This window comes from Hyla sarda, chromosome 2, assembly GCF_029499605.1.
Source record: "Hyla sarda isolate aHylSar1 chromosome 2, aHylSar1.hap1, whole genome shotgun sequence".
NCBI classification, from domain to species: domain Eukaryota; kingdom Metazoa; phylum Chordata; class Amphibia; order Anura; family Hylidae; genus Hyla; species Hyla sarda.
Genome location: NC_079190.1, coordinates 431,629,944 through 431,656,259, shown reverse-complemented (window position 1 = coordinate 431,656,259; position 26,316 = coordinate 431,629,944). Strand labels below are relative to the sequence as shown.

At 42.1% G+C, this 26,316-nt stretch overlaps 1 protein-coding gene across 2 annotated transcripts; it reads right to left on the bottom strand.

Moving 5' to 3' along the window:
* Nucleotides 1-429: 429 nt before the first annotated feature.
* On the bottom strand, nt 430-18,612 carry RSKR (ribosomal protein S6 kinase related). 2 transcript variants are annotated; one of them, XM_056559102.1, is made up of 12 exons: nt 18,541-18,612; nt 13,399-13,647; nt 8,892-8,975; nt 8,741-8,809; nt 8,009-8,078; nt 6,883-6,990; nt 5,979-6,019; nt 4,907-4,934; nt 4,737-4,826; nt 2,762-2,850; nt 2,444-2,554; nt 430-951 (listed from the first exon to the last, which is right to left on the bottom strand). In XM_056559102.1, exons 1-12 carry the CDS (start codon nt 18,553-18,555, stop codon nt 727-729), a joined length of 1,179 nt encoding a protein of 392 aa, XP_056415077.1. In that variant the 5' UTR covers nt 18,556-18,612; the 3' UTR covers nt 430-726. The 2 variants fall into 2 exon arrangements, with proteins under 2 accessions (XP_056415077.1, XP_056415076.1); XM_056559101.1 differs by lacking the exon at nt 18,541-18,612 and adding an exon at nt 15,712-15,771.
* Nucleotides 18,613-26,316: the final 7,704 nt, after the last annotated feature.

Sequence of the window (26,316 nt, the reverse complement as noted above, 5' to 3'; positions counted from 1 at the left end):
CTCTCTGCTGACATCTCTGTCCATTTTGGGAACTGTCCAGAGCAGCATATGTTTGCTATGGGGATTTTCTCCTACTCTGGACAGTTCTTAAAATGGACAGAGATGTCAGCAGAGAGCACTGTAGTCATGATGTCAGCAGAGAGCTCTGTGTTCCAAAAAGAAAGCCATTTCCTCTGTAGTATTCAGTAGCTAATAAGTACTGAAAGGATTAAGATTTTTTTAATAGAAGTAATTTACAAATCTGTTTAACTTTCTGGCACCAGTTGATTTAAAAAAAAAGTTTTCCACGGGAGTACCCCTTTAACAATAATTAATCCATTGCATACTCCCATTGTTGGGCTACTGGTGTTCCGTTCATGTGGGACAACAGCTAGTATAGATAGTCAAAGAGGAGTCAAAAAATTCTGTGTTTGTGGATTGATGGGGAAAACCTTTAATTGTTTGATTTTAGCACAAGGACTCAACATAACAAAATACAAAAAGTGCAAGGGTCTGAAGACACTGTATTTCATTTCACCTGTGTTGGTGCTGCAGGAATATTAAACAATAGCTGATAGGTTTTCCGGTATATAACAGCTGACTGTCGGGGGCGCTCTTTGATCAGTTTCATTTTAAAGTCATCTACATAAAAAAAGGAAATTGAAAATACCGCAGAACATTCACAGCTTAACTGCAATAAAAAGACATGGTCTGCATTAAGGTGAATAATATAATATATTTCATGGCTTAGGCTGGGCTGGGAAATGGAAAAGTTTGTGTTAAATCCCAATCAAAGTCTTCAAAACCTCCAAGGTCTGACTGTATGGTGACTTCTGATTTTCGCATTTTTATGACAAGGTCAACTGGGACTTTTTGGAGAAGTGCAGGGTCAAAGGTCATTCCTCTGAAGAAAATGTGGCTCTTAAATTGATGAAGATAACGGAGCCTCTGCCTGGGAACCTTGCACAGCAGCTAGAGAAATAATGATACATTATAAATCTCAGATATTACACACAAAAATACCTGTCCATGGATCCTTATGCCATCAACATCAGATTGGTGGGGGTCTGACTTCGGGAACTCTTGTCAATAGGCTGATTAAAGAGACTGCTGGGCTCAAGTTAGTGCCATGTCCCCTTCATTATTTACCAGGCACAGCTTCCTACTTTTTAACCACTCAAAAAGTCAGCTGATCAGCGGGTGTTCCAAGAGTCAGACCACAGATCTGTCATTGAGGGGCTATCCTAAGGCTAGGCTAATAATATTAAAGTTCGGGAAAACTATTTACCCATTCGGATTTGGTACTAGGATAGCAGCAATAGGCTACAGATTATAACTTGAAGGAGTACGTTAGTGGAATATAACTTATGCCCTATCCGAAGGATAGGGGATAAGTTATAGCTCACAGAGGGTCCGACCGCGATCGCTTGTACGGGGCCGCAGCAGTCTCCAGGAAGGGTGTGCAGGATGCCGAGGCCGACATGCCCTCTACATGTATCTCATAGACATACATGGAGGGGACGTGTCTGCCGTGGCTTCCTGCTGGGGACAGCATGCCACTTCCTGCAGACTGCCACGGCCCCCAGCGGTTGGACCCCCTGCAATCTATAACATATCCCCTATGTTTCGGATTGGGGATAAGTTCTATTCTACTACAGTACTCCGTTAAGGCCCTTTCACACAGGCTAGTTATTGACTGGTTGAGCATTTATTGGAACACTTATGCCCAAAAATTAGCCTATGTAAAAGGGGCAGCGATCAGCCAAAGAACGAGAAAACCATTGTCTGTCATCTAATCCCATTTTTCATGCAGACATTAAAATAATTATTAGCCAAATATTGTCCTGTGTAAATGGGTGATGACCCAGACTGCAACCAACTGAACCTGGTGAAGGAGTGCGTATCTTGTTGATCAGTACTCATTACTGTGCAGCCATTGTTGTGTGTAAAAGGACCTTTATTCACAGGGTAGTTTGGATCTCATTAACCTACAATAGGTGCCCATATACTATACAACACTGTAGTCATAATAGCAGTCATATGCTTATCTATATACTTATACTGGTGACACTATTGTAAATATGATGCAGTGTAATAAAGTGCTTTGTATTGCTGCTTTACAGTTAGTGCAAAAATGAAAACATTTTGTACTATATTCACTAGGTCTTCAGCACCTAGGCCAACAGTTAAAGGGGTACTCCGCTGCTCAGCGTTTGGAACACTGTTTCGAACGCTGGAGCCGGGAGCTTGTGACGTCACACCCCGCCCCCTCAATGCAAGTCTATGGGAGGGGGCGTGACAGCCGTCACGCCCCCTCCCATAGACTTGCATTGAGGGGGCAGGGCTATGACATTTGTTCCAAACACTGAGCAGTGGAGTAACCCTTTAAGTTAGGGAAAATAACACCGTCTAACAAATTTGTTATGGGCAATAGTTGAGGACTTATTCTACTAATATGCATTACCTCCTCTAATAGATGTGATAGGCCTCGGCTTACAGTCTCTGGAACTTCATAGGTTGCATCATTAACCCTCTCCAGCATGCTCACATGGTCTGTGGCAGAGGCAACAGGGAACTAGAAGGTAAAGAATTTAGCAAGTAGGGAACATTAGAACCGCAGTACCAGATTACACAGAGTATGATTGAAAACATAATGGCACATAGGTTTAGGGGAAAAAAAACGTTTGATTCAAGACTACTTGCATATTTGCTTAATGTTTAAATTTTATATGAAGAAATCTCAAGCCTTTAAGGCAATATTAGTCTACAGTAAGATCCTTACCTCCCCAGCTGCAAGTGCAAATAATAGGATTCCTAAGGAAAACCAGTCAGCAGAATGGCTATAAGGACCCCCGGAAAGAACTTCAGGAGCTAGGAAACCAAATGCAAAAATAATTCACAAAATTGTTTATGTTGTTTTTAGAGATGAGCGAACTTACAGTAAATTCGATTTGTCACGAACTTCTCGGCTCAGCAGTTGATGACTTATCCTGCGTAAATTAGTTCAGCTTTCAGGTGCTTCGGTGGGCTGGATAAGGTGGATACAGTCCTAGGAGACTCTTTCTTAGGACTGTATCCACCTTTTCCAGCCCACCGGAGCACCTGAAAGCTGAACTAATTTACGCAGGATAAGTCATCAACTGCCGAGCCGAGAAGTTTGTGACGAATCGAATTTACTGTAAGTTCGCTCATCTCTAATTGTTTTATTATATACACTGTTTATAGATCACATTTATTTTTATGGCTGGTATTTTTCAGATTGTTACTGATGAACAATAGTATAGTATAGCTACAGAAACAACTCCATTAGTTTTATGGGCTGGATTTTTTAGTTGCAGAAATTCTGTTGTACAGGAACTTTTAGGCTTCGTGCACACAGTGTGGCAGCTTACAGTAGCACAGGGCGTCTATATGAGTTAATTTCCCCTCGAAGCAATGCATATGGCATGTGATAAAGCATGCTGCAATTTTTTTCTCTATTGAATCACATACAAATCCAAAAGAAAAACCTCTGTATGAGCAAGATTACAGTATAGGGCCCCATGCTTCCAATGGGCGTCTTGTTCAATTACCATACAAAGTGGAGTTATAACAAAAAAAGACACATTAATATAAACATATTTGTCAACTATTATTTGGAATGTAGCTAATTTGTAATCTTGGTAATGTATTGAGCCCCGGCCTTCTTCCTGGCTCCGGGACTCAATACGTCACACTGCCGCCTAGCCCATCACAAGAAGCAGGAAGAAGACCACAGAGGAGGCTGGGAGCGGGATACCAGAGGCACCAGGGAAGCGGTGGCAGGTAAGTCCAGTTTTGTTTAGTTTTTAGAATACCGACATTCTGGGCAGGTAAAAAAAAATAAAAAATTGCATCCCAGAGTACTCTTTCAAAGTATAAAATCCCAGTTAAAGCCCAGACCTGAATCTAATTGAAAATGTATGGCAAGACTTAAAGGGGTATTCCGGGAATTTTTTTTATTTGACTATGCTACAGGGGCTGTAAAGTTAGTATAGTTCATAATATAGTGTCTTTACCTGTGTGTGACGGTTTTCTCACAATTCTTATGTGATTTTCACCCCAATATTTATTTTTAACAGCATACAAAATGACTGCTGTCTCCGATTTTTCCCAGCTTGCAATGCGGTCGAGACCTGACTCACTAGTCAGCTGATGACAGGGAGCCTGTCTGCTTCAATGGGTGGAGCGATTGCTTGGTGGGAGAGAGAGATCAATCTGCAACTAATGCAACAGCTGTAGGCACCCTGATTGAAGACCACAGGTCTGCAGCTCATTTTTGTTTCAATAGGTGGGGTGGCTGATGTGTGGGAAGGAGGAAAATGGAATCATGGGATTTGTAGGCAAACAAGAAAACTGAAAACAGGAAATACAAGTTCACAGAAAGCTAGCCACAGTGTTATGGTAATCTCACAACATAGCCATTTAGCCCAAGACAAGCGCAGATCCTTCCTAAGCATGTCCATTACTGTCTGCCAGGTATGTACTAAAATCACCTTATGCTGGATAACCCCTTTAAAAAAAGGGGTTCTACCAAGTATTGACTCAGGGTATTTTGCACTTTCAAAGTACTATGCATGTTGTGTTGATTAAATGGGAATAGTCTATTTAAATTCCAGTTTGTAACAGTAGCAAAATGGTGAAAAAAATTCAAGGGGGTCACTGTATGTAGGTCAAAGTAAGGCCATGTTTGCAGGGAACACATTTTACATAACTTTATAATCAGTTTCGTTCCTTACCCATGTACTGAAGGGTCCCGCAGATGGTATATGCATGTTCTCCAAAAGGAACGTGTCTGGAAAGCCCAAAATCTGCCAATTTCAAGTGTCCTAAACAAAAACACAAAATCTTAACCAAAAAGAATTAAGTACACTTGAACAAATGTTATTAGTTGCTGTGTTTTACTCACCTCTCTCATCTAGTAGAATGTTTTCCATCTGAAAAAGAATCAAGTCAGTGGTAAGAAAATGTATAGTTTACATTAGATATGACATTACATGTTGGTATCAAATGACAGCGTAACTGATAAATGTCCTCTAATATCAATATTCCAAAACTTTAGCAGGCTTGTATAAAACAACCTGTCTTCAAAGGGGTAGTTGAAACAGGGGAACCCCTATCTTAACGCCATATTGAGGCATATCAACATTACAGTTCTGGGGGGGAAGCATTTGCAAACAGTGCAGCCATGTATTTCATAGTTGCCTCTTCATTTGAATGAAGGCCATATAACATGTTATGTGCTACGTATATTCCCCTGGTACAGCAGACAGGCAGGCAGTGATGGAGTGATAGCTGTAGAATTAGAAAGGGGGATGTTTAATGGGGCACTCTCGTCAAAGGAATTGTACATGTATTAAATATACTTCTGCACCCCCCTCTTTCCTTAAAGGAGAACTGTGATTAAACATTTTTCATTTCCCCTGTGGGCGAGCTGCAAAAACTATAAAAATAAACTTTAAATCACCTTCCTAAGTTACCCTGTTGCACCGATATTGGCATCCTGTTCCTCCGGTGCTGGTCTTCTTCCTGGGCACGGTTACTCAAATTGCGCTCAGCTTATCGCCGGCCACACCGATGTCCTGCCTTGGCCGGTGATATGCTGAGCACACTGTCATGTAAGGCACCCGGGCAGCAAGGAGAAGGCGAGACCCAGGCTCCTTACATGACATTGCGCTCAGCATATCACCGGCCGATGCAGGACATCGCTGTGGCCGGCCATGCGCTGAGCGTAGTACGAGTCTCCGTGCCCAGGAAGCAGGTAGCAGATCAGCGCCGGAGGACCGGGACGCCGATATCGGCGCAACGGGGGAACATAAGAAGGTGAGATAATGATTTTTTTTTTTTTTTTTTTTTGCAGCCCGGGCACAAGGGAAATGAACAACAGTTCTGCTTTAATAACAAAGACACGTGAGCAATTTATTTCATGTGCTTACAACTAAGATTGTGTAGTACTGAGACATGATAATGTGTAATCTTACCTTAACATCTCTATGAATGATACCCAAATCATGAAGGTACACTGTAGGGTTAAATATATACACAAAGTTTAGTAGTAACTTTCTACAATAGAGGTAATACCATGCAGGTCTAGTGTTAGGATGGAAAGTGGGCAACTGCCCATGGCACTAATTTTATTAGAAACACTAAACGATTTTCACCCAAGGAGTCACCATATAAATGGGCATATAGGGGGAGATTTATCAAAACCTGTGCAGAGAAAGAGTGGTGCAGTTGCCCATAGCAACCAATCAGATTGCTCCTTTCATTTTCCACAGGCCTCTAAAGAGGCCTGTGGAAAATGAAAGAAGCAAACTGATTGGTTGCGATGGGCAACTGCACCACTCTTCCTCTGCACAGGTTTTGATAAATCTCCCCCATAAACCTTAATTTGGGTACAACTTGTTTCCAATTAACCATTTCTAGGTTAAGTTTTTTTTTTAGCCTGGTTTCACAGTAGCCTAATATAGACATACAAATATTTTGTAGGCTAGTGTGAACCCAGCCTACACTTTTCTCACTGGCTTATAGTTTAAAAAAAACTGCATGCTTCTCCCTATGCTGTGAGTATTTCCCAAAAAAGTACTTTGTGTGCTGCAGTATGGGGTCTGTGAATGTCAATTGTGAATATATGTACTGTGTGCATGGACCTTTAAGCTGTGCACATGGTCCCCCTCACCCTCACCACAACCAAAGCAATGACATAAAGAAGTGAGAGGTCATCACCCAGAAGGAACTGCCATCCTTCTCTCTTATAAGGGAGGGGAAGAAGATCAACTCTATTCCCAGGTTGGGGTAAACCAATACCATTATGGGCCCTATTTTAACTTCTGCAACATGATGACCGCTTAGGTTTTATGTGCTTATGTTTTATAGACAACTTACCTAAAACAGATATCAATTCAGCAGCAAATAGTCTTATTGTGTCTTCTTCAATGTACTTGGCGGACATCCATAAGGTATACAGGTCCCCGTAACTACAATAGTTGCACACTGCCACAGAGAGACGCACCAAAAGTCATGTAGCAAATATTTTTTTTAAAACATATAATAAAAGCATTATGTATCCGATATTATTATTGCATTGAATAGAAATCAAATTTATTGTCATTTATGCTGTTATGTGTACAACCTGAAATACTTAAAAGGGGTATTACTTGGCCTGGAGTGAAAAAAAAGCCAAACTTACCTACCTTGGTCCCCCCACAGCCCCTTCCAGTCTCCCAATGCTTGTATCTTCTCCCTAATTCTAATATGAGTTGTAAAAACAGGTCCTCCAATGGTGCAGCAATGTCTCGCCTAAGCCAGTGAGTGGCTATGTAAGTAAGTAGGTGTAGGTAACTATGACTTTTTTTTCCCCCCTCAGGCTTAACAATATATATATATATATATATATATATATATATATATATATATATATATTAAATACTGGAATACTCCTTTAAGATAGGCCATTAATATCAAATCATTGCGGGGATCTACTCCTAGAACCCCCACCAAATACCTGATGTGCTCATGTGAGTGTTGTGGCCTCTTCATTGCTTACCAGGCACGGCTCCACACATTGGGTACCATTTATACCTGGTATTGCATTGCACCCCATTTCATTTAATTAGACAAGCTGCAATACTAGGTTCAACCACTACCAAAAGTACAGAGCTACGCCTGGAAAGTGATGAAGAGGCTATAGCGCTTTCATGAGCATCGCAACCCTATCAGTCACCAGATCAGTAAGGGGCTGGGGATAGGATCAGTTTCAGAAAAGTCATTTGATGTAAATGCCCCAAGCCCCCCCCCCCCCCCAACCACACACACCAACACAAAAATGAATTGCCATTGCACAAACAAATATCACTGATCTATTACAACAGTACCCTAGAGATTAAAAAGAACAGCATGTACAGAACATAATTCTTCATATGCACACACAATTTTTTTACTTCACACAATTAATCATTTGCCAATTTCTATGCCTAACAAAAGAAGAGCCCTATAGTACAATGTAACTCACTGATGAAAAGATGGCGCTGTCCCTGCCAGCTCTCCCCAAGGCATTGGATGAATGGATGCTTTACCTGCCTCTGGTACCAAAGAGAAACAGCTGTCATTTCTGCTCAACAACACAGGAGGCAGTCACATAATTGTACAGAAATACAGTTCAGACATTTAGCCAGATAATACAAAAAGGTTCGATCCATACTCTGGTTAAGAAAATCCTTTTTGGAATACCAGATTGTGGCTTTCTAGAAGGGTATCCTACATTTCCACCCTCATATCTTAGCCAGAGAAAATAGCGGCTACTACGAGTATTTCTCAGTCCAGAGGACGACCCAACATGCCCATACATTACATAGACAGCCCAATGATTTCAATGGTAACTACACAATACTTTATTTTGCATATATCAACACTTATTTTGCATATAGCAATTGAACACTTGCAGCTGGGTTTCTGATCTCATAAAAACATAGAATGTGTAGGCAGATAATAAAAACATTTGCCCAATTGCACATTATCGCTACTTTCCAGAGCACTACGGACAGCTTAACCTCTTTTGCGCTGCCCAGAGATTCCGAGGTACTGAATATCTGACACAACGTTCCAACATAAAGAGAGTTTGTGTTTTTTTATTCTACAAATTATTGGCAGTCACAAAGCAATGTTTTCCTCTTACATGTAGTTGCGTCAGGTAATTCTTCCCTACCTATACCACAGTTCCCTCAACCCAGAAGAGGTGTTGTACCTGTATGCTGACCTCCTCTTTACACTGTCTTAGTGTGTTACGACGGAGAACTTCTCCTTTAGGTAATACCTGAGAAGAACAAAAATGTATTCATCATCCACGAACTAGGTGTCAAATGTGTTTTGAAAATGAAAAAAATATGAAGACTTACTTTTAAGGCAAAGATCTTCTGCTCAGTGCTGTGGAACACCTTGAGCACTGGACCAAGGGATCCTTTGGCAACACAACCTAAAATCTGCACCAGATAAAGTAAAGTTTATTTAATTAAATCAACCATACAAATTGTGAAAACAATTCTTACTTTGGTTAGACAAATTTCTTGTTGCCATCCTGTAAAATGCTGCTTCAGGGTAGGGTCACACATGCCATATTTTGCTGCTACGTATTTTCCTACCATTTAAGTCAATGGTTAGGAAAATATGCAGCAGCAAATGCGCTGCAAAATATGGCACGTGTGACCCTACCCTTAGGGAAGTATAAATATAGCAATTCAGTTGAGCCCAACTCAAAATCCACGTCACGGCAGATGCTGGGCTACACCAGATACACAAAATCCAAGATGAAAGGTTGCCAGCGTGGAAGATGCAAGTAAATCTCATTTATTGAGTATAAAAGTCAGAGACACGTAAACGGTGAACACGGTCACACATTTCAGGTGTTGCCACCCTTAGTCATGACAAATAAAATGCGTGACTGTGTTTAATTTTTACATGTGTCTGACTTTTATGCCCAATAAATAAGATTTATTTGCACCTTCCACGCTGCCTACCATTAGTATCCTGCACATATTTGATGTGCAAGATTTGATGCTGCAGATTTTTCTATGTTTTATTTGTGTTTAAAAAAGCTGCCCCTAGGTGTCTCCCAACTTGTCCAGAGCACATTTCCCCCCATCTCTTGCACAGACTTTGAACTCCTGCTGGCCTAGCAGCAGTCCAAAATCAGGAAATGCAGTCTGGAGTGCTGAGGGGGGGGGGGGGGGTTGCAGCCTTATCCAATCATAGCTCATCTCACACTGAACTGCTCTCAGCTGTGTGTAGCAGAGTGAGGGGGGAAGTTCTCCCCTGTATGGCTTCAGATGATGTCACGCCTGCTGGGGAACGCCCCTTCCCAGTCTGTGAATCTGACTTAGACTGAGCAGAAAATATAGAACAATATCAAGGTATAAAACTAAACAATAATAAAAAATAAAGGCAGGGGGTGGTTTATCATGATGGGGGCAGTGAACTGCATTATAAAATTAAAGGAAAACTGTCAGCTTTCTCCCCTCGCACTAAACAGCAGTACTGGCTGATAGGGGGGGGCACGCTGATCAGTTTGATGCTTACTGTGCCCAGATCCGCCGCGCAGTTCGGCCGTAATCTTCTATTTTCGGTAAATGCTAATGAGGTGCTAACTGGCCCCGGCCGGGCACACTGTGACGTCAGTGCTGGCTGCAGCAGCGCCGCCCTCCTCATCAATATTCCTCCCCTCTCTCTTCATTACAGAGTGGGGAGAAGAGGGAGAGGCAGAGGGATGGGAGGAATATTGATGAGCTGGGCGGCGCTGCGGCAGGCGGCACTGACGTCAGAGTGCCAGTTAGCCTGGCCGTGCCAGTTAGCACCTCATTAGCATATACCAAAAATAGAAGATTACGGGCACGGTAAGCATCAAACTGATCAGCGTCCCCCGCACTACCAGCCAGTACTGCTGGTTATTGCAGGGGGAGAAAGTTGACAGTTTTCCTTTAAACAAGATCATGAGAGGTACTCTTTAAGTGCAGTAACGGATGTGCTTTTGTTAGCTTGCAATATTTAAAGGGGTATTCCAAACATAAAAACTTACCCCCTATCCACAGCCCACAGCACTGTTCCGAAGCCCCAGAGTGAAAGAATGCACTTGCTCAAAGATCAGTCTGGGAACAGTATTGTTTACATTTAGGCTATGTTCACACATGGCAGATGTACTACAGATTTGCTGCAGGTCTGTTGTAGATTTTGACTTGCATATTGAAGTTAAAGGGGCACTCCGGTGGTAATCTTTTTTTTTTTTTTTTTAAATCAACTGGTGCCAGAAAGTTAAACAGATTTGTAAATTACTTCTATTAAAAAATCTTAAACCTTCCAGTACTTATTAGCTGCTGAATACTACAGAGGAAATTCTTATACTTTTGGAGCACAGAGCTCTCTGCTGACATCACAAGCACAGTGCTCTCTGTTAACGTCTCTGTCCATTTTAAGAACTGTCCAGAGGAGGAAAAAATCCCCACAGAAAACATATGCTGCTCTGGACAGTTCCTAAAATGGACAGAGATGTCAGCAGAGTGCACTGTGCTCGTGATGTCAGCAGAGAGCTCTGTGTTCCAAAGATAAATTAATTTCCTCTGCAGCAGCTAATAAGTACTTGAAGGATTAAGTCATTTACAAATCTGTTTAACTTTCTGTCACCAGTTAAATAAAAATATAAAAAGTTTTCCACCGGAGTACCTCTTTAACCCCTTAAGGACGCAGGACGTAAATGTACGTCCTGGTGAGGTGGTACTTAACGCACCAGGACGTACATTTACGTCCTAAGCATAACCGCGGGCATCGGAGCGATGCCCGTGTCATGCGCGGCTGATCCCGGCTGCTGATCGCAGCCAGGGACCCGCCGGCAATGGCCGACGCCCGCGATCTCGCGGGCGTCCGCCATTAACCCCTCAGGTGCCGGGATCAATACAGATCCCGGCATCTGCGGGAGTTCGCGATTTAAATGAACGATCGGATCGCCCGCAGCGCTGCTGCGGGGATCCGATCATTCATAACGCCGCACCGAGGTCCCCTCTCCCTCCTCCGTGCGGCTCCCGGCGTCTCCTGCTCTGGTCTGTGATCAAGCAGACCAGAGCAGGAGATGACCGATAATACTGATCTGTTCTATGTCCTATACATAGAACAGATCAGTATTAGCAATCATGGTATTGCTATGAATAGGACTATTCAAGTGTAAAAAAAAATGTAAAAGTAAAAGTAAAAAAAAAGTGAAAAATCCCCTCCCCCAATAAAAAAGTAAAACGTCCGTTTTTTCCTATTTTACCCCCAAAAAGCGTAAAAAACATTTTTTATAGACATATTTGGTATCGCCGCGTGCGTAAATATCCGAACTATTAAAATAAAATGTTAATGATCCCGTACGGTGAACGGCGTGAACGAAAAAAAATAAAAAAAGTCCAAAATTCCTACTTTTTTAATACATTTTATTAAAAAAAAAATTATAAAAAGTGTATTAAAAGTTTTTTATATGCAAATGTGGTATCAAAAAAAAGTACAGATCATGGCGCAAAAAATGAGCCCTCATACCGCCACTTATACGGAAAAATAAAAAAGTTAGAGGTCATCAAAATAAAGGGATTATAAACGTACTAATTTGGTTAAAAAGTTTGTGATTTTTTTTAAGCGCAACAATAATATAAAAGTATATAATAATGGGTATCATTTTAATCGTATTGACCCTAAGAATAAAGAACACACGTAATTTTTACCATAAATTGTACGGCGTGAAAACAAAACCTTCCAAAATTAGCAAAATTGCGTTTTTCGTTTTAATTTCCCCACAAAAATAGTGTTTTTTGGTTGCGCCATACATTTTATGATATAATGAGTGATGTCATTACAAAGGACAACTGGTCACGCAAAAAATAAGCCCTCATTCTAGTCTGTGGATGAAAATATAAAAGAGTTATGATTTTTAGAAGGCGAGGAGGAAAAAATGAAAATGTAAAAATTAAATTGTCTGAGTCCTTAAGGCCAAAATGGGCTGAGTCCTTAAGGGGTTAATTGGGAAAATTGGCAACAAATCTACAGCCTATCTGTATGAACATACAATAAAAGGTATCCTGATCAACAGTCACAAGTATACAACTCATTCCAAAGGAAAGAGCTTTTATACAAATAAAAAGCAGCACAATTGTGGCAGCGTGATGTGAGCAATACATTTTTAAGGCTCTGGGTGTAAATAATGAATGTTAACATACACTGATAGCAAGCAGAGATATTACAAATTGTAAGATACTAAAGCATCTAGTACAGCAGTCTCAAACTGTGGCCCTCCAGAAGTGGCAATACTTCAACTCCCAGCATGCCTGGACAGCCAACGGCTGTCCAGGCATGCTGGGAGTTGAAGTTTTGCCACATCTGGAGGACCACAGTTTGAGACCACTGATCCAGTATCTTAATAAATTACAGTACATTGAACAAATATTGGATCAGTGAAGGTCAAACCACTAAGGATGAGAAACCTCGGTCCCTTATGAATTCGGACCAACAAATCCATGGTGAGGAGGTGTTGTGTAGTAGTATGCGCACTGCTACGTCATCACTCTATGAAGGGTGTGGAAACATTGAAATGGGAGCATTTTATATGTACAATGGAAATCCTTGATCTCATGAACAATGTAAGATTAGTACCCGGGACGTGCACAGGTTGACTAAAAAAAGGGCTTGAGCCCCTGCCCTTTTTCCAATCTTCCTATAAGGGCCCTGAACAGTCTGGCACCATTGTGGGGGCATTTATATAAATAATTATAACAAGTTGCCTTTTAATTTTTTTTTAGCTCAGCCCCTGCCCCCCAAAATGTCTGTGCACGTCCTTGCTTAGTACCATCTACACATAGTCCATTCATTTAAAAAACAAAAAAAAAAGACCTTTAGCTCTGGCTGTGCAGCTGGCGACCAAAGCGGGAACTCTGGCAGGAAAAGGGATATGCACTGTGGGAGAGTCCTCTCGGCCACCTTCTCCTCTGGAGGACTGGTCTGATGCGATGCCTTAAGCTTATTCTTCAATGTACATCCAGTGTTCCATAGCTGGCCCAGTCGGGATGAAGTCTGGGTTTCCCCATTCCACAAACCTTTCCAGGGAGGAACCCATAAATTGGGTGAGGAAGAGGTGTCACTCTGCAGGACAAGAAGGCACATATCAGAAGATAGCTCAAGTTCAATGTCACATATCTTTAAGACCCAATCCAGTTGTTGACCTTAAACGGGTATTCCAGGAAAAAAACTTATATATATATATATATATATATATATATATATATATATATATATATATATCAACTGATTCCAGACAGTTAAACAGATTTGTAAATGACTTCTATTAAAAAAAATCTTAATCCTTCCAATAATTATCAGCTGCTGAAGTTGAGTTGTTCTTTTCTGTCTGGCAACAGTGCTCTCTGCTGACATCTCTGCTTGTCGCGGGAACTGCACAGAGTAGAAGAGGTTTGCTATGGGGATTTGCTTTTAACCCCTTAACGACGCAGGACGTATATTTACGTCCTGCGCCGGCCCCCGCGATATGAAGCGGGATCGCGGCGCGATCCCGCATCATATCGCGTGGGTCCCGGCGCTAATCAACGGCCGGGACCCGCGGCTAATACAACACATCGCCGATCGCGGCGATGTGCGATATTAACCCTTTAGAAGCGGCGGTCAAAGCTGACCGCCGCTTCTAAAGTGAAACTGAAAGTATCCCGGCTGCTCAGTCGGGCTGTTGGGGACCGCCGCGGTGAAATCGCGGCGTCCCGAACAGCTGATCGGACACCGGGAGGGCCCTTACCTGCCTCCTCGGTGTCCAATCGACGAATGACTGCTCCGTGCCTGAGATCCAGGCAGGAGCAGTCAAGCGTCGATAATGCTGATCACAGGCATGTTAATACACGCCTGTGATCAGGATGAGAGATCAGTGTGTGCAGTGTTATAGGTCCCTATGGGACCTATAACACTGCAAAAAAAAAGTTAAAAAAAAGTGTTAATAAAGGTCATTTAACCCCTTCCCTAATAAAAGTTTGAATCACCCCCCTTTTCCCATAAGAAAAATAAAACAGTGTAAAAAAAAATAAAAATAAACATATGTGGTATCGCCGCGTGCGTAAATGTCCGAACTATAAAAATATATCATTAATTAAGCCGTACGGTCAATGGCGTACGCGCAAAAAAATTCCAAAGTCCAAAAAAGCGTATTTTGGTAACTTTTTATAACATTAAAAAATGAATAAAAAGTGATCAAAAAGTCAGATCAAAACAAAAATCATACCGATAAAAACTTCAGATCACGGCGCAAAAAATGAGTCCTCATACCGCCCCGTACGTGGAAAAATAAAAAAGTTATAGGGGTCAGAAGATGACATTTTTAAACGTATACATTTTCCTGCATGTAGTTATGATTTTTTCCAGAAGTGCGACAAAATCAAACCTATATAAGTAGGGTATCATTTTAACCGTATGGACCTACAGAATAATAAAAGGTGTAATTTTTACCGAAATATGCACTGCGTAGAAACGGAAGCCCCCAAAAGTTACAAAATGGCATTTTTTTTCGATTTTGTCGCACAATGATTTTTTTTTCCGTTTCGCCGTGCATTTTTGGGTAAAATGACTAATGTCACTGCAAAGTAGAATTGGCGACGCAAAAAATAAGCCATAATATGGATTTTTAGGTGGAAAATTGAAAGGGTTATGATTTTTTAAAGGTAAAGAGGAAAAAACGAAAGTGCAAAAACGGAAAAACCCTGAGTCCTTAAGGGGTTAAACTGGGCGGTTTCCGAGACAGGTGTCATCAGAGAGCACTTAGACAGAAAAGAACAACTCAACTTCAGCAGCTAATAAGTACTGAAAGGATTAAGATTTTTTAATAGAAGTCATTTACAAATCTGTTTAACTTTCTGGAGCCAGTTGATATATATATAGGTTTTTTCCGGGATAACCCCTTTAAAGTAAAGAACACAACATCCTTTTGTTAGATTTAACCATGTTTTAAGACAGCCCCTATTGTCCCAAAAAGTGTCAGTTACTGAAATTTTTGGAAATTTCTTATCACCACTTTATATGTCCCCAAAGTCCTAAAAAGTGTCAGAGTTACTGAATTTTTTGGGAATATCTTAGCCCTTTATGTATCAATTTTACAAAAAGTCTTTATAAGCTTCTAATTTAGAGTTTTTTCTCTTTTTTTTCTCCTACCTTTGTGTCGCTGCTTGCAGCTCCCATTTCATCACTCCTGTCAGTTTACATGGTGGAAGGGATTTGTTTCCCTGGCCCCTCTCCGGACACTTTGTGATCTGTGTGTTTGGTCACGTGCAGGTTAATCCGCTTTAGTTTGACAAACAACTTTAATCTGCTCCTAAGCACTGGCCATTACTTAGGCATCTCTCTAGATTCAATATTCATGAGTGCATCCCATGTATACATCTACATGATGGCATATTGATTTTTAGCCATATGGAATTCCTTTATTTATTAATTTAACAAAATTAACAAGCAGCAATTAAGAGGCATTCAGTATTATACATTAAGCAATTTATGAAACCAGTTCATCATTGTGAAAAATACATTCCTGGTAGTCTAAACATGTCACACTTTTAGCCAGTATAAAAGCAAATCACAGGGAAATATCATGGTATCTGTTAGGACAAATTTATAAAAATTGGCATATATTTGTCAAAGCATATATGTCTACACTAAAATGTCCCTGTATTTAGAAAAAAAGGTCTGACATGTCAAACATTTTGATCTGTCAGTGTCTCTGCATTCAGACCCCCAATGATCTCTAATACAAGCTCAGAGACGAGCTTCCTAGACTTATAATAAAGCTCATCTTGTGCAATGAAATGGAGATTGTGGGAGCAGGGGAGTGAAGTACATAACCTCATGCTTCTTCCGATTTAGAGACTGGTGGGGATCTAAACACGCAGACTCAGACTGATTAAAACGTTCGACAGCTAGAGAGCTATTTCCATTGCCTGGTCTATAGGACTCCAGAAAGAGAAACAATTCCTCTAAAGTGAATCTGTAAAAGAGAAAGAAAACAGAGCGCTCCAATGTGTAGGACGATAACAATCTATGGGGGGCCCCCAATGTTGGAGAGGACTCACCAGATTTTGTTGTGCTGTGGGTAGAGGCACAACACCCATTTGCCTATTCTCCTTTCGGAGGTAGTATACGATCCACCGTGGACTGCAGCTTATCCAGCCCAGGCTATGCAGCGTGGGAATATAAGAAATACGGGTTGTCACACCGATTTGGTGCAGGTAGAAAGGGGGATATTCCTCAGCGCTATCCATGAGCCAGGTAAAAGTAATAACTTTTTATTGGTATTAAATACATGTAGCGCGTTTCAAGGACGCTCCGTCCTTTTCCTCAGACATGTTTAACATAGAAAAAAACAGGGAATATATACTTGTTTGATCCTGACCGGAAATGACCTCAATTAATTTGCATAAAGTAGCGTCATGAAATAGCGTCAATTACATGTAATACAAACATAAACATATAATACAACAATTACATTTACGTTTATGTTTGTATTACATGTAATTGACGCTATTTCATGACGCTACTTTATGCAAATTAATTGAGGTCATTTCCGGTCAGGATCAAACAAGTATATATTCCCTGGTTTTTTCTATGTTAAACTTGTCTGAGGAAAAGGACAGAGCGTCCTTGAAACGCGTTACATGTATTTAATACCAATAAAAAGTTATTACTTTTACCTGGCTCGTGGATAGCGCTGCTTGCACCAAATCGGTGTGACAACCCGTATGTCTAAAGTGAATCTGTCAGCTCGATATCATGCTCAGAGCTACAGATATGGGCAGATAGCTGATAGGGAGATAAAACAAATTATACCTGTCTATAAGCTGATGGATGTTTGCAAAGTAAAAAAAAAAAAGTGAGTTTTAATTTCAAGCTTACGTGTCAAAGAGGCGGTGCTGAAAAGCAGTATGCCGCCACCTCTGTTCCTTGACTAATTGATATGCATGGCTTAACTTCTAGCACTGGGCACTGTACATCAAACAGTTAGTGTAGGGAGGGAGGAGGTGTGCATACTGCAGCTCAACAACACTTCCTTGACACTTGAGCATGATATAAAGCTGACAGATTCCCTATAAAGGGAACTGTCATCAGTTCTATGCTAAGTATACAAACACAAAAATTGCACCGTCACATTTTATCAAAACATTTTTTAAATATTTTTTAAAAGGCTCTCAGCACACTTTTTGATCAAAAAAGTTCCCCCATCCGCCACGTGGAGGCGGCCATTTTCGGATGGTCCCTAACATACATTATGAGTCTCATAACTCTCACCTCTGCTGTGCATATAGCCTCTTGACTGGGTCACATGCTAGATCAACCATCGATTTGAACATTTAAACTCCCTCCTGGGAAAAGGGGGAGGGGTGCATGGCTGGAAAGGGTGCCATTCCCTCAAAGTAGCATACAACAAAAAACACAAATAGCCAGCACAACTACATGATATACGAGTGCATCATGTAGTTGTGCTGGCTATTTGTGTTTTTTATCAGTACTATGCTGCCTGAACCTTATTACAACAGACTATGATTTACTAACATACTAACACTGCAGCATTTCAGAGAAATCATAGTTTCCTGGACGTCTTCAGGCAGCAAAACAAATTTTCTTAGCCCTATAGGACAGAACACAGTTAGTAGCAATAACAATAAATTAGACTAATGAGACTGTTAATCTCCATATAAGTGAAAGTAGGAACCAGTACACATCATGTTTTATTTTTTAATTCTTTTTATTCTGTCCCCATTGGACATGTGAAACATCTCTTCCTTATTGATCAAAGTTTTGGGGTATATTGAGAAACAGGTGACTCCTGTCACTCCACTTAGGGGTTAACATGCCCTAAATGTCCCTGGTGGTGGTAATCAGAGGTGTTCCAGTCCCTACACTATCCAGTAGGCACCTCTTGTGTGGCAATAGTTGACCCTCTCCCTCCGCATCATATGGCAGTACCGTACATCAATTTTCATCTCTACTCACCTGGGCATGTGCCATCACAGAGGAGAGGTAAACAAGTGTTCCCTGCTGTACCCTTCTGTGTATACAAACTGTGTGTGTCTTTTGGGTCTGAGAAGGGGACGGCACGCAGTGACGTTCTAGGAGGGGAGAGCTACTTAACTGGCACCATTATTTAAAGAGAAACTCACAGCTTGTTCACCCGCACTAAACCAAATATATCGTTTATATTGTTATATATCTTCATGTGTCTACATATGCTGATCATGGTATGGGTATTGGTATTACATACATGTCCCCATAATATTCTTCCATAGATGTCCATCCATCACCATAAAGGAAGAAAAAGATCCAAGAAGATTAAAGGGGTACTCCGGTGGAAAACTTTTTTTTTTTTTAATCAACTGGTGCCAGAAAGTTAAACAGATTTGTAAATTAATTCTATGAAACAATGTTACTCCTTCCAGTACTTATTAGCTGCTGAATACTACAGAGGAAATTATTTTCTTTTTGGAACACAGAGCTCTAGGCTGACATCATGAGCACAGTGCTCTCTGCTGACATCTCTGTCCATTTTAGGAACTGTCCAGAGCAGCATATGTTTGCTATGGGGATTTTCTACTACTCTGGACAGTTCTTAAAAAGGACAGAGATGTCAGCATAGAGCACTGTGGTCATGATGTCAGCAGAGAGGTCTGTGTTCCAAAAAGAAAAGAATTTCCTCTGTAGTATTCAGCAGCTAATTAGTACTGGAAGGATTAAGATTTTTTAATAGAAATAATTTACAAATCTGTTTAACTTTCTGGCACCAGTTGATTAAAAAAAAAAAAAAGTTTTCCACCGGAGTACCCCTTTAACCCCTTAAGGACACATGACGTACTGGAACATCATGTGTCCACTCCCGATCTATAACGCGGGGCCACGGCGTGACCCGCGTCATAGCGGTTCGGGCCCGGCCTCTAACAACGGCCGGGACCCGTGGCTAATAGCGCGCGGCATTGATCGCTGTGCCGCGCGCTATTAACCCTTTAGACGCGGCGTTCAAAGTTGAACGCCGCGTCTAAAGTGAAACCGAAAGCATGCCGGCTAGCTCAGTGGGCTGTTCGGGATAGCCGCGGTGAAATCGCGGCATCCCGAACAGCTGACAGGACAGCGGGAGGGCCCCTACCTGCCTCCTCGCTGTCCGATCGCCGAATGACTGCTCAGTGCCTGAGATCCAGGCATGAGCAGTCATGCGGCAGAATCATCGATCACTGGTTTCTTATGAGAAACCAGTGATCAATGTAAAAGATCAGTGTGTGCAGTGTTATAGGTCCCTATGGGAGCTCTAACACTGCAAAAAAAAAGTGCAAAAAAAAAGTGAATAAACATCATTTAACCCCTTCCCTATTAAAAGTTTGAATCACCCCCCTTTTCCCATAAAAGAAAAAACACAGTGTAAATAAAAATAAAAATAAACATAAATGGTATCGCCGCGTGCGGAAATGTCCGAATTATAAAAATATATCGTTAATTAAACCGCACGGTCAATGGCGTGCGCGCAAAAAAATTCCAAAGTCCAAAATAGTGCATTTTTGGTCACTTTTTATATCATGAAAAAATCATATAAGTCCTATCAATGCAAAAATGGTACCGTTAAAAACTTCAGATCACGGCGCAAAAAATGAGCCCTCATACCGCCCCATACACGGAAAAATAAAAAAGTTATAGGGGTCAGAAGATGACAATTTTAAACGTATTAATTTTCCTGCATGTAGTTATGATTTTTTCCAGAAGTCCGACAAAATCAAACCTATATAAGTAGGGTATCATTTTAATCGTATGGACCTACAGAATACATATCAGGTGTCATTTTTACCGAAAAATGTACTACGTAGAAACGGAAGCCCCCAAAAGTTACAAAACAGCGTTTTTTTTTTAATTTTGTCGCACAATGATTTTTTTTCCCGCTTCACCATAGATTTTTGGGCAAAATGACTGACGTCATTACAAAGTAGAATTGGTGGCGCAAAAAATAAGCCATCATATGGATTTTTAGGTGTAAATTTGAAAGAGTTATGATTTTTTAAAGGCAAGGAGCAAAAAACGAAAATGCAAAAACGGAAAAACCTCCGGTCCTTAAGGGGTTAAGCATAGATTGTGTTTATCTTGCATACAGCCTCTTCCAGATGATTATTCTGAGGATCTGACAGTACAGGGAAACAATCGGGGGCTCACAGTTTGTTCAGTTGCTTTAAAACTAAATTATTTCCACATTTGATTAAGTGTTATCCTCTCATTTAAAAAAAAAAAAAAAAGAGAACAGAGTCTTCTACCCCATCTTCTAGCTCCTTCTAGAGAAATCAATAGGCGACAGATCCTTAGACTCCTCAAGCGAGAACGAGGATGATCTATTTGTGGTGTCCCGGTACCGTACCTTGTACCGTACTTTGTGTGCTAATTCCCCAAAGTCAGAATTACTATGTACCGGTAGGATCCTCCTAGTGGGATAACCCCTTATCACCTCTTCCTTCTTTAATTTTATTGTGTTTGATGTATATAATTTATATAATTAATGTATATGTATAGTACTTCCAGGACCTTAGGTCACATGACTATTAAGCCTAATGTTAAGCTTAAAGGAGAACTCCAGAATATAAAAATTGTCCCCCATACTGCCGGCAGTAAAAAAAAAATAAAGATGTACATACCATCCTCTGCTCCCCCGGGGCCTCCGGTAACCGGCTCCGGTCTCCGCCGCGATCCTCTTCCTGGTTGCCTGTGGTCGGAGAGTCATACTGCACTCAGCCAATCACCAGCCGCAGTGAAGTCCTGACTCAGCTGGCGATAGGCTGAGCGGCAGTTTGACGTTTTCGGCCCCGGCAGCAGGTGCCGGTGTAGTGAAGGATTTTGTGTCCTGAAGCGTTCTCACACTGCCGCTCAGGCTATCACCGGCAGAGTCGGGACTTCACTGCGGCTGGTGATTGGCTGAGCGCAGTATGACTCTCCGACCACCGGCAACCAGGAAGAGGATCATGGCGGAGACCGGAGCCGGTTACTGGAGGCCCCGGGGGAGCAGAGGAAGGTATGTACATGTTTATTTTTTTTACTGTCGGCAGTATGGGGGACAATTTTTATATTCTGGAGTTCTCCTTTAAGGACCTTCCAGGGCACGTGATGTGGTCACATGATGTACCATAATGCTTTGTGAAAGGACTGACAGCTGGTGGGAACCAATAAGCTTTGAGCCTGCCCCCTTGCCATATAAGGGTGCTGTTACCCAATCATAACTCTTTTGGGTTCCGGATTATCAGAGGGAGAGGAGTTCCTTGTATACCTGCAAGACAAATCCAGGCCTGAAGCCTGCTAACTTCAGCTGAATACAAAACCGTGAGTTCATCTAAACTCAATCCTAAATCTAGGTGACTACTGAACCTAAAACCAAACCCTAAATTCAGTGGAAACAGCATACTGCAAGCCTCAGAGCTTATTTCCCAACAAGGTCCCAACCAACTGTGAGGAACCTAAAGTCAGTTCTCTGTATAGACTGTTACTACTATTACCCTGCATGAGAAGTTGCAGTAAAGTTATTTCCAGTTTACTAAACCTCCGGTTGTGGACAATCCTTTATTCCTCCCTATCGTTCCTGGGACGGGTGGCGGTAGGATATATATACAGAGGAAGAACCCGCACCCTGGCATCACAACAGTTAAGGGTTAATAAGACACCCTTTCATCACTGCACAGCTCCACCACCTACACTCAACACCCCTAAGCTACCACATATTTATCTATTAACCAGTCTAAGGCCTCTAAACTTATTAAATCAGTTAAAGACACTTTAGTATAATAAAGATCGTCACAGACCAACAAAGGATCAATTGTTCCTTTTTCCCTCTCTGGATAGTAAATATTTTCTCCAACATCCTGTTCAAAAACTGATAAATAAAAACTGGAAGAAACCAGAGAAAGAGGCTTGATCTTGGATCTTGGTTCAAATCTTGATTCTAGTTCTGTCCAAGAGTAGGGAATCCACCAATAGTCGACCTTCCAGTTGCCAAACTTGCCATAAAGGCAGTTTTCCCAACAGAGGAGTCTTCGGGCCCTCAAAGATGCCATGGACAGAAAGACCTTGTAAAAAAAAAATCTATTCTGATGCAGACATCAAGTAAAAATTCTCTTTCTATCATTACTGTAGCAAGAGCACCAATAATGTGGTTTTCCCATCTGATAACCTACTAGATGGTGTTCCCAGAGAGAATTTCTGTAGAACATACCTCTATTAAAAACAGCCTCTGAGTATTTGTGTGATGCCCAAGTAGACACTGTAAAGCCTTCGACTAAAAATATGTCTACATCAGGGCCGGACTGGCCATCTGGTGCACCGGGCATTTGCCCGGCGAGTCAGGCCGCGTGGCCACACATCTACCCCGGTGGCAGAGTTCACTTTTTCCAAATACGGCCCTGGCTGCTGGTCACCGCGCAAGGCCCCCTTCGCTGATCACGCTTAGGGGGCCTCGCTGCTGGCCAGTCCTCAGGCCCAAGGATTTACAATAGTGAGCTGGGGCAGGGACACTATAGCGTTAAGGGCAGAGGACGTCTGTGCACAGGCACGCCTCTGACGTAATGGACGCGACCCTGCCCTGGCTGCTCTGCTCTCAGCAGGAGGAAGAATGTGGAGCTCCGTGTGCTGCTGCAGCCTATAGAAAAAAGGGTGTAACACACGCTTCAATTGCTGCTTAAGTTTTCTTTATATATATATTCAGAAGATATACAATTTTCAACATTAGAATATTCACCCATGTGCACAAAAGTAATAAATCAGCAGTGTCCAGCAGGAGATATATATCAGCTCATCAGGTTTTCTTTAGTTGTATAACCTGTATACGGCCATCTCCTACACCAGCAGGTGTGTAAGTCCATGCAACGTTTCGAAGGTAGCACCTTCTTTGTCCAGCTGCAGCCTGCCTCCTGCATAAGGTGAGATGAAGGAGAGGTGGTGTCTGGGGAGAGGGAGGAGAAGGGGCACAAAAGATGAAAGAAGAAGAATAATGGGGGGAGGGAGGGGAAGGGGGCAGAAGGGGCACAAAAATTGAAAGAAGGATGACTGAGGGGTCTGGAGGAGGGAGAAGAAGGGGGCAGAAGGGGGACAAAAGTTAAATGAAGGATGACTGGGGAAGGGAGGGGAAGATTACAGAGGAGTCTGGGGGAGGGGAAGAAGGGGCAGAGGGGTCTGGGGAGGAATAACGTGTGAAGGAGGATAACTGAGGGGTCTAGGGGGAAAGGGGACAGAGGGGTCTGGGAAGGAATAACGTGTGAACGAGGATAAATGAGGGGTCTAGGGGGAAAGGGGACAGAGGGGTCTGGGGGGGACACAAACATTGGAAGAAAGATGACTGAGGGGTCTGGGGGAGGGAAGGGGATGGAGGAGTCTGGGGGAGGCACAAAAGTGTGAAGGAGGATGACTGAGGGGTCTGGGGGGGGGGCAGAGGAGTCTGGGGAGGACTTAGGAGTCTGAAGGAGGAGGGAAAAAATGGGTCATGAAGAGGGCTAAGGGGTCTGGGGGGACTAAGGGCCCATCCACATTGAGAACATTCTGCTGATAGAAATCAGCTTGCCACAGAACCCAATTGTTTTCGATTGGATTCTGTTGCTTTGTGCAGCGGAATTCCACTGGCAGAATGAATATCCACCCAAAGAACGAACATGTTCCTATGGTGGATGTCCAATCTGCCGGTAGAATTTTGCCAGACTGCATAGACTCCATCAATAAAGATGGTATACGACCATGCAGTCCTATCACCAATGGTTTTGGCTACTGAAAGCGGACATTTCACGGCTGAATGTCCACAATGTGGAGGAGCCCTTAGGGGTCTGCAGGGGAAAGATGTGTCTGGAGGCGGACAATACAGGGGTGGGATTCTGCCAAACAGAAGAAACAGTGTTTGACAGTATTATTTTTAGGGGGATTTTGTCTGGCAGGGTTACAATGATTATTGTTGTCATACAGAGGATGAGGATCTGCTGATGTCCATTGATGTCCGAGCATCAAACTATGCAGAGAAGATGGAAGAAGACACGACATCTGGACCAGATGAAGAAGAAAAGGAAAGACAACAGAGAAGACGTCTCCTGTGAGTCATTATATCATTGTCTATCTGTCTGACTGACCCATCAGATCTGGGGTCACTTTTAAGTTCTGCAGTGATGATGGGTAAAACTGTGCCCCAATCTGTGGCTCTCCAGCTGTTACAATACTACAACTACCATCATGCCTGCAGCTTTGCCACAGACGGAGATACATTTTAACCGAGGTGATTTTAGATTATGCAACCTTTTTAATTTTAACCCCTTAAGGATGCCGCCTGTTTTTACCTTAAAGGAAATCTGTCATCAGTATCACCCGCACTAAACAGTCAGACAGGATTGTAATGCAGGTGATACTGATCAAAATGGCCCAGCCATTGCGCTGTGATCACTGTTTTTCTTTTATGTAAATGAGGTCCTTGGGGCATGGGCGGAGCTAGGAACGGAGCTCAAGGCATCCCACGTGATCTTCTGCGCTCCACTCTGTTCATCAATATGCACGGCCTCCCTCCCTGCTTTTCGCAAGCACCGCTCTCAGAGTACACCCGGAAGTGGCATCAGTTTCAGCCCTTATGGTAGCGTCGCATGCACCATGCCGTGAGAGCAGGGAGGGATGCTGTGCATATTGATGAGCCGGGCGGAGCGCCCGCCTGGCAGAAGATCACGTGGGTGCCCGGAGCTCCGGTCCTAGATCCGCCCATGCCCCAAGGACCTCATTTAGATAAAAAGAAAAACATAACGGTGCAACGGCTGGCCCATTCAGGACATTGTAAGTATCATTTTGATCAGTATCACCCGCACTACAAGCCTGTATGACAGGTTAGTGCGGGTGGTACTGATGACAGATTTCCTTTAATGACCAAGCCTAATTTTTCAAATCTGACATGTGTCTCTTTAAGTGGTTATACCTCTGATACACTTTTACTTAGCGACGCAATTCTGAGATAATTTTTTCACTCCACATTGTTCTTTATATTAGTGGTAAATCTTTGTTGATTCATGCAGCAATTTATGTGAAAAACTCATCAGCAGGCCTCTTACTGCCTTGGTCTACATCCTACGCAGCCAGAAGAGCTTTACGGATCAAAAATTGATCAGGAGACACACCTTAAATCCCTTTCTGTACTTTGCCTTTCCATCTAGGAATTATGTTCAATTCGTAATTAGAAGGTACACTAAAAAATCTGATTGAAGATAAAGGGACTCATTTTCCACCTACCAAAAAAGAAGAAAATTTTTGTCCCTTTAGAGCCACTTTCAGAATGTCTTCTAGAAACAGAAGGGGAAGAGCAGACCAAAAGGGGAAAAATGCTGAACAAAAAAACCTGTCAAAGACACTCGAGTTATGTCATAAAAAAAGAGGATACCTGATAGAGTTTTTAAAACTCCCAGAAGACAAGTTTCTTGTCAGCAATACAAATGCAGTAGTTTATCATTTGGTACAGGAATTTCTGGACATAAAAGCTATATTACTAGTTCCACTTGCCCAACAATCCCAAGAAGTCTATTCAGAAATCTTTCTGGTGCCCAAAACTGGAGGGAAAGGACAATTTATAAATCAACCTCACGACAATAAACCACTACAGGCTGCAGAAAAAGTTGGATCATCCCTAACTCCATTTCTCCAGCGTCTCGAAAATTACGTCACAATAGACCTCAGAGACATGTATCTCCAGGTACCAGTAGCCAGATCACACAGGAGATATCTCAGATACCATCGCCAAGGGAGTTCACA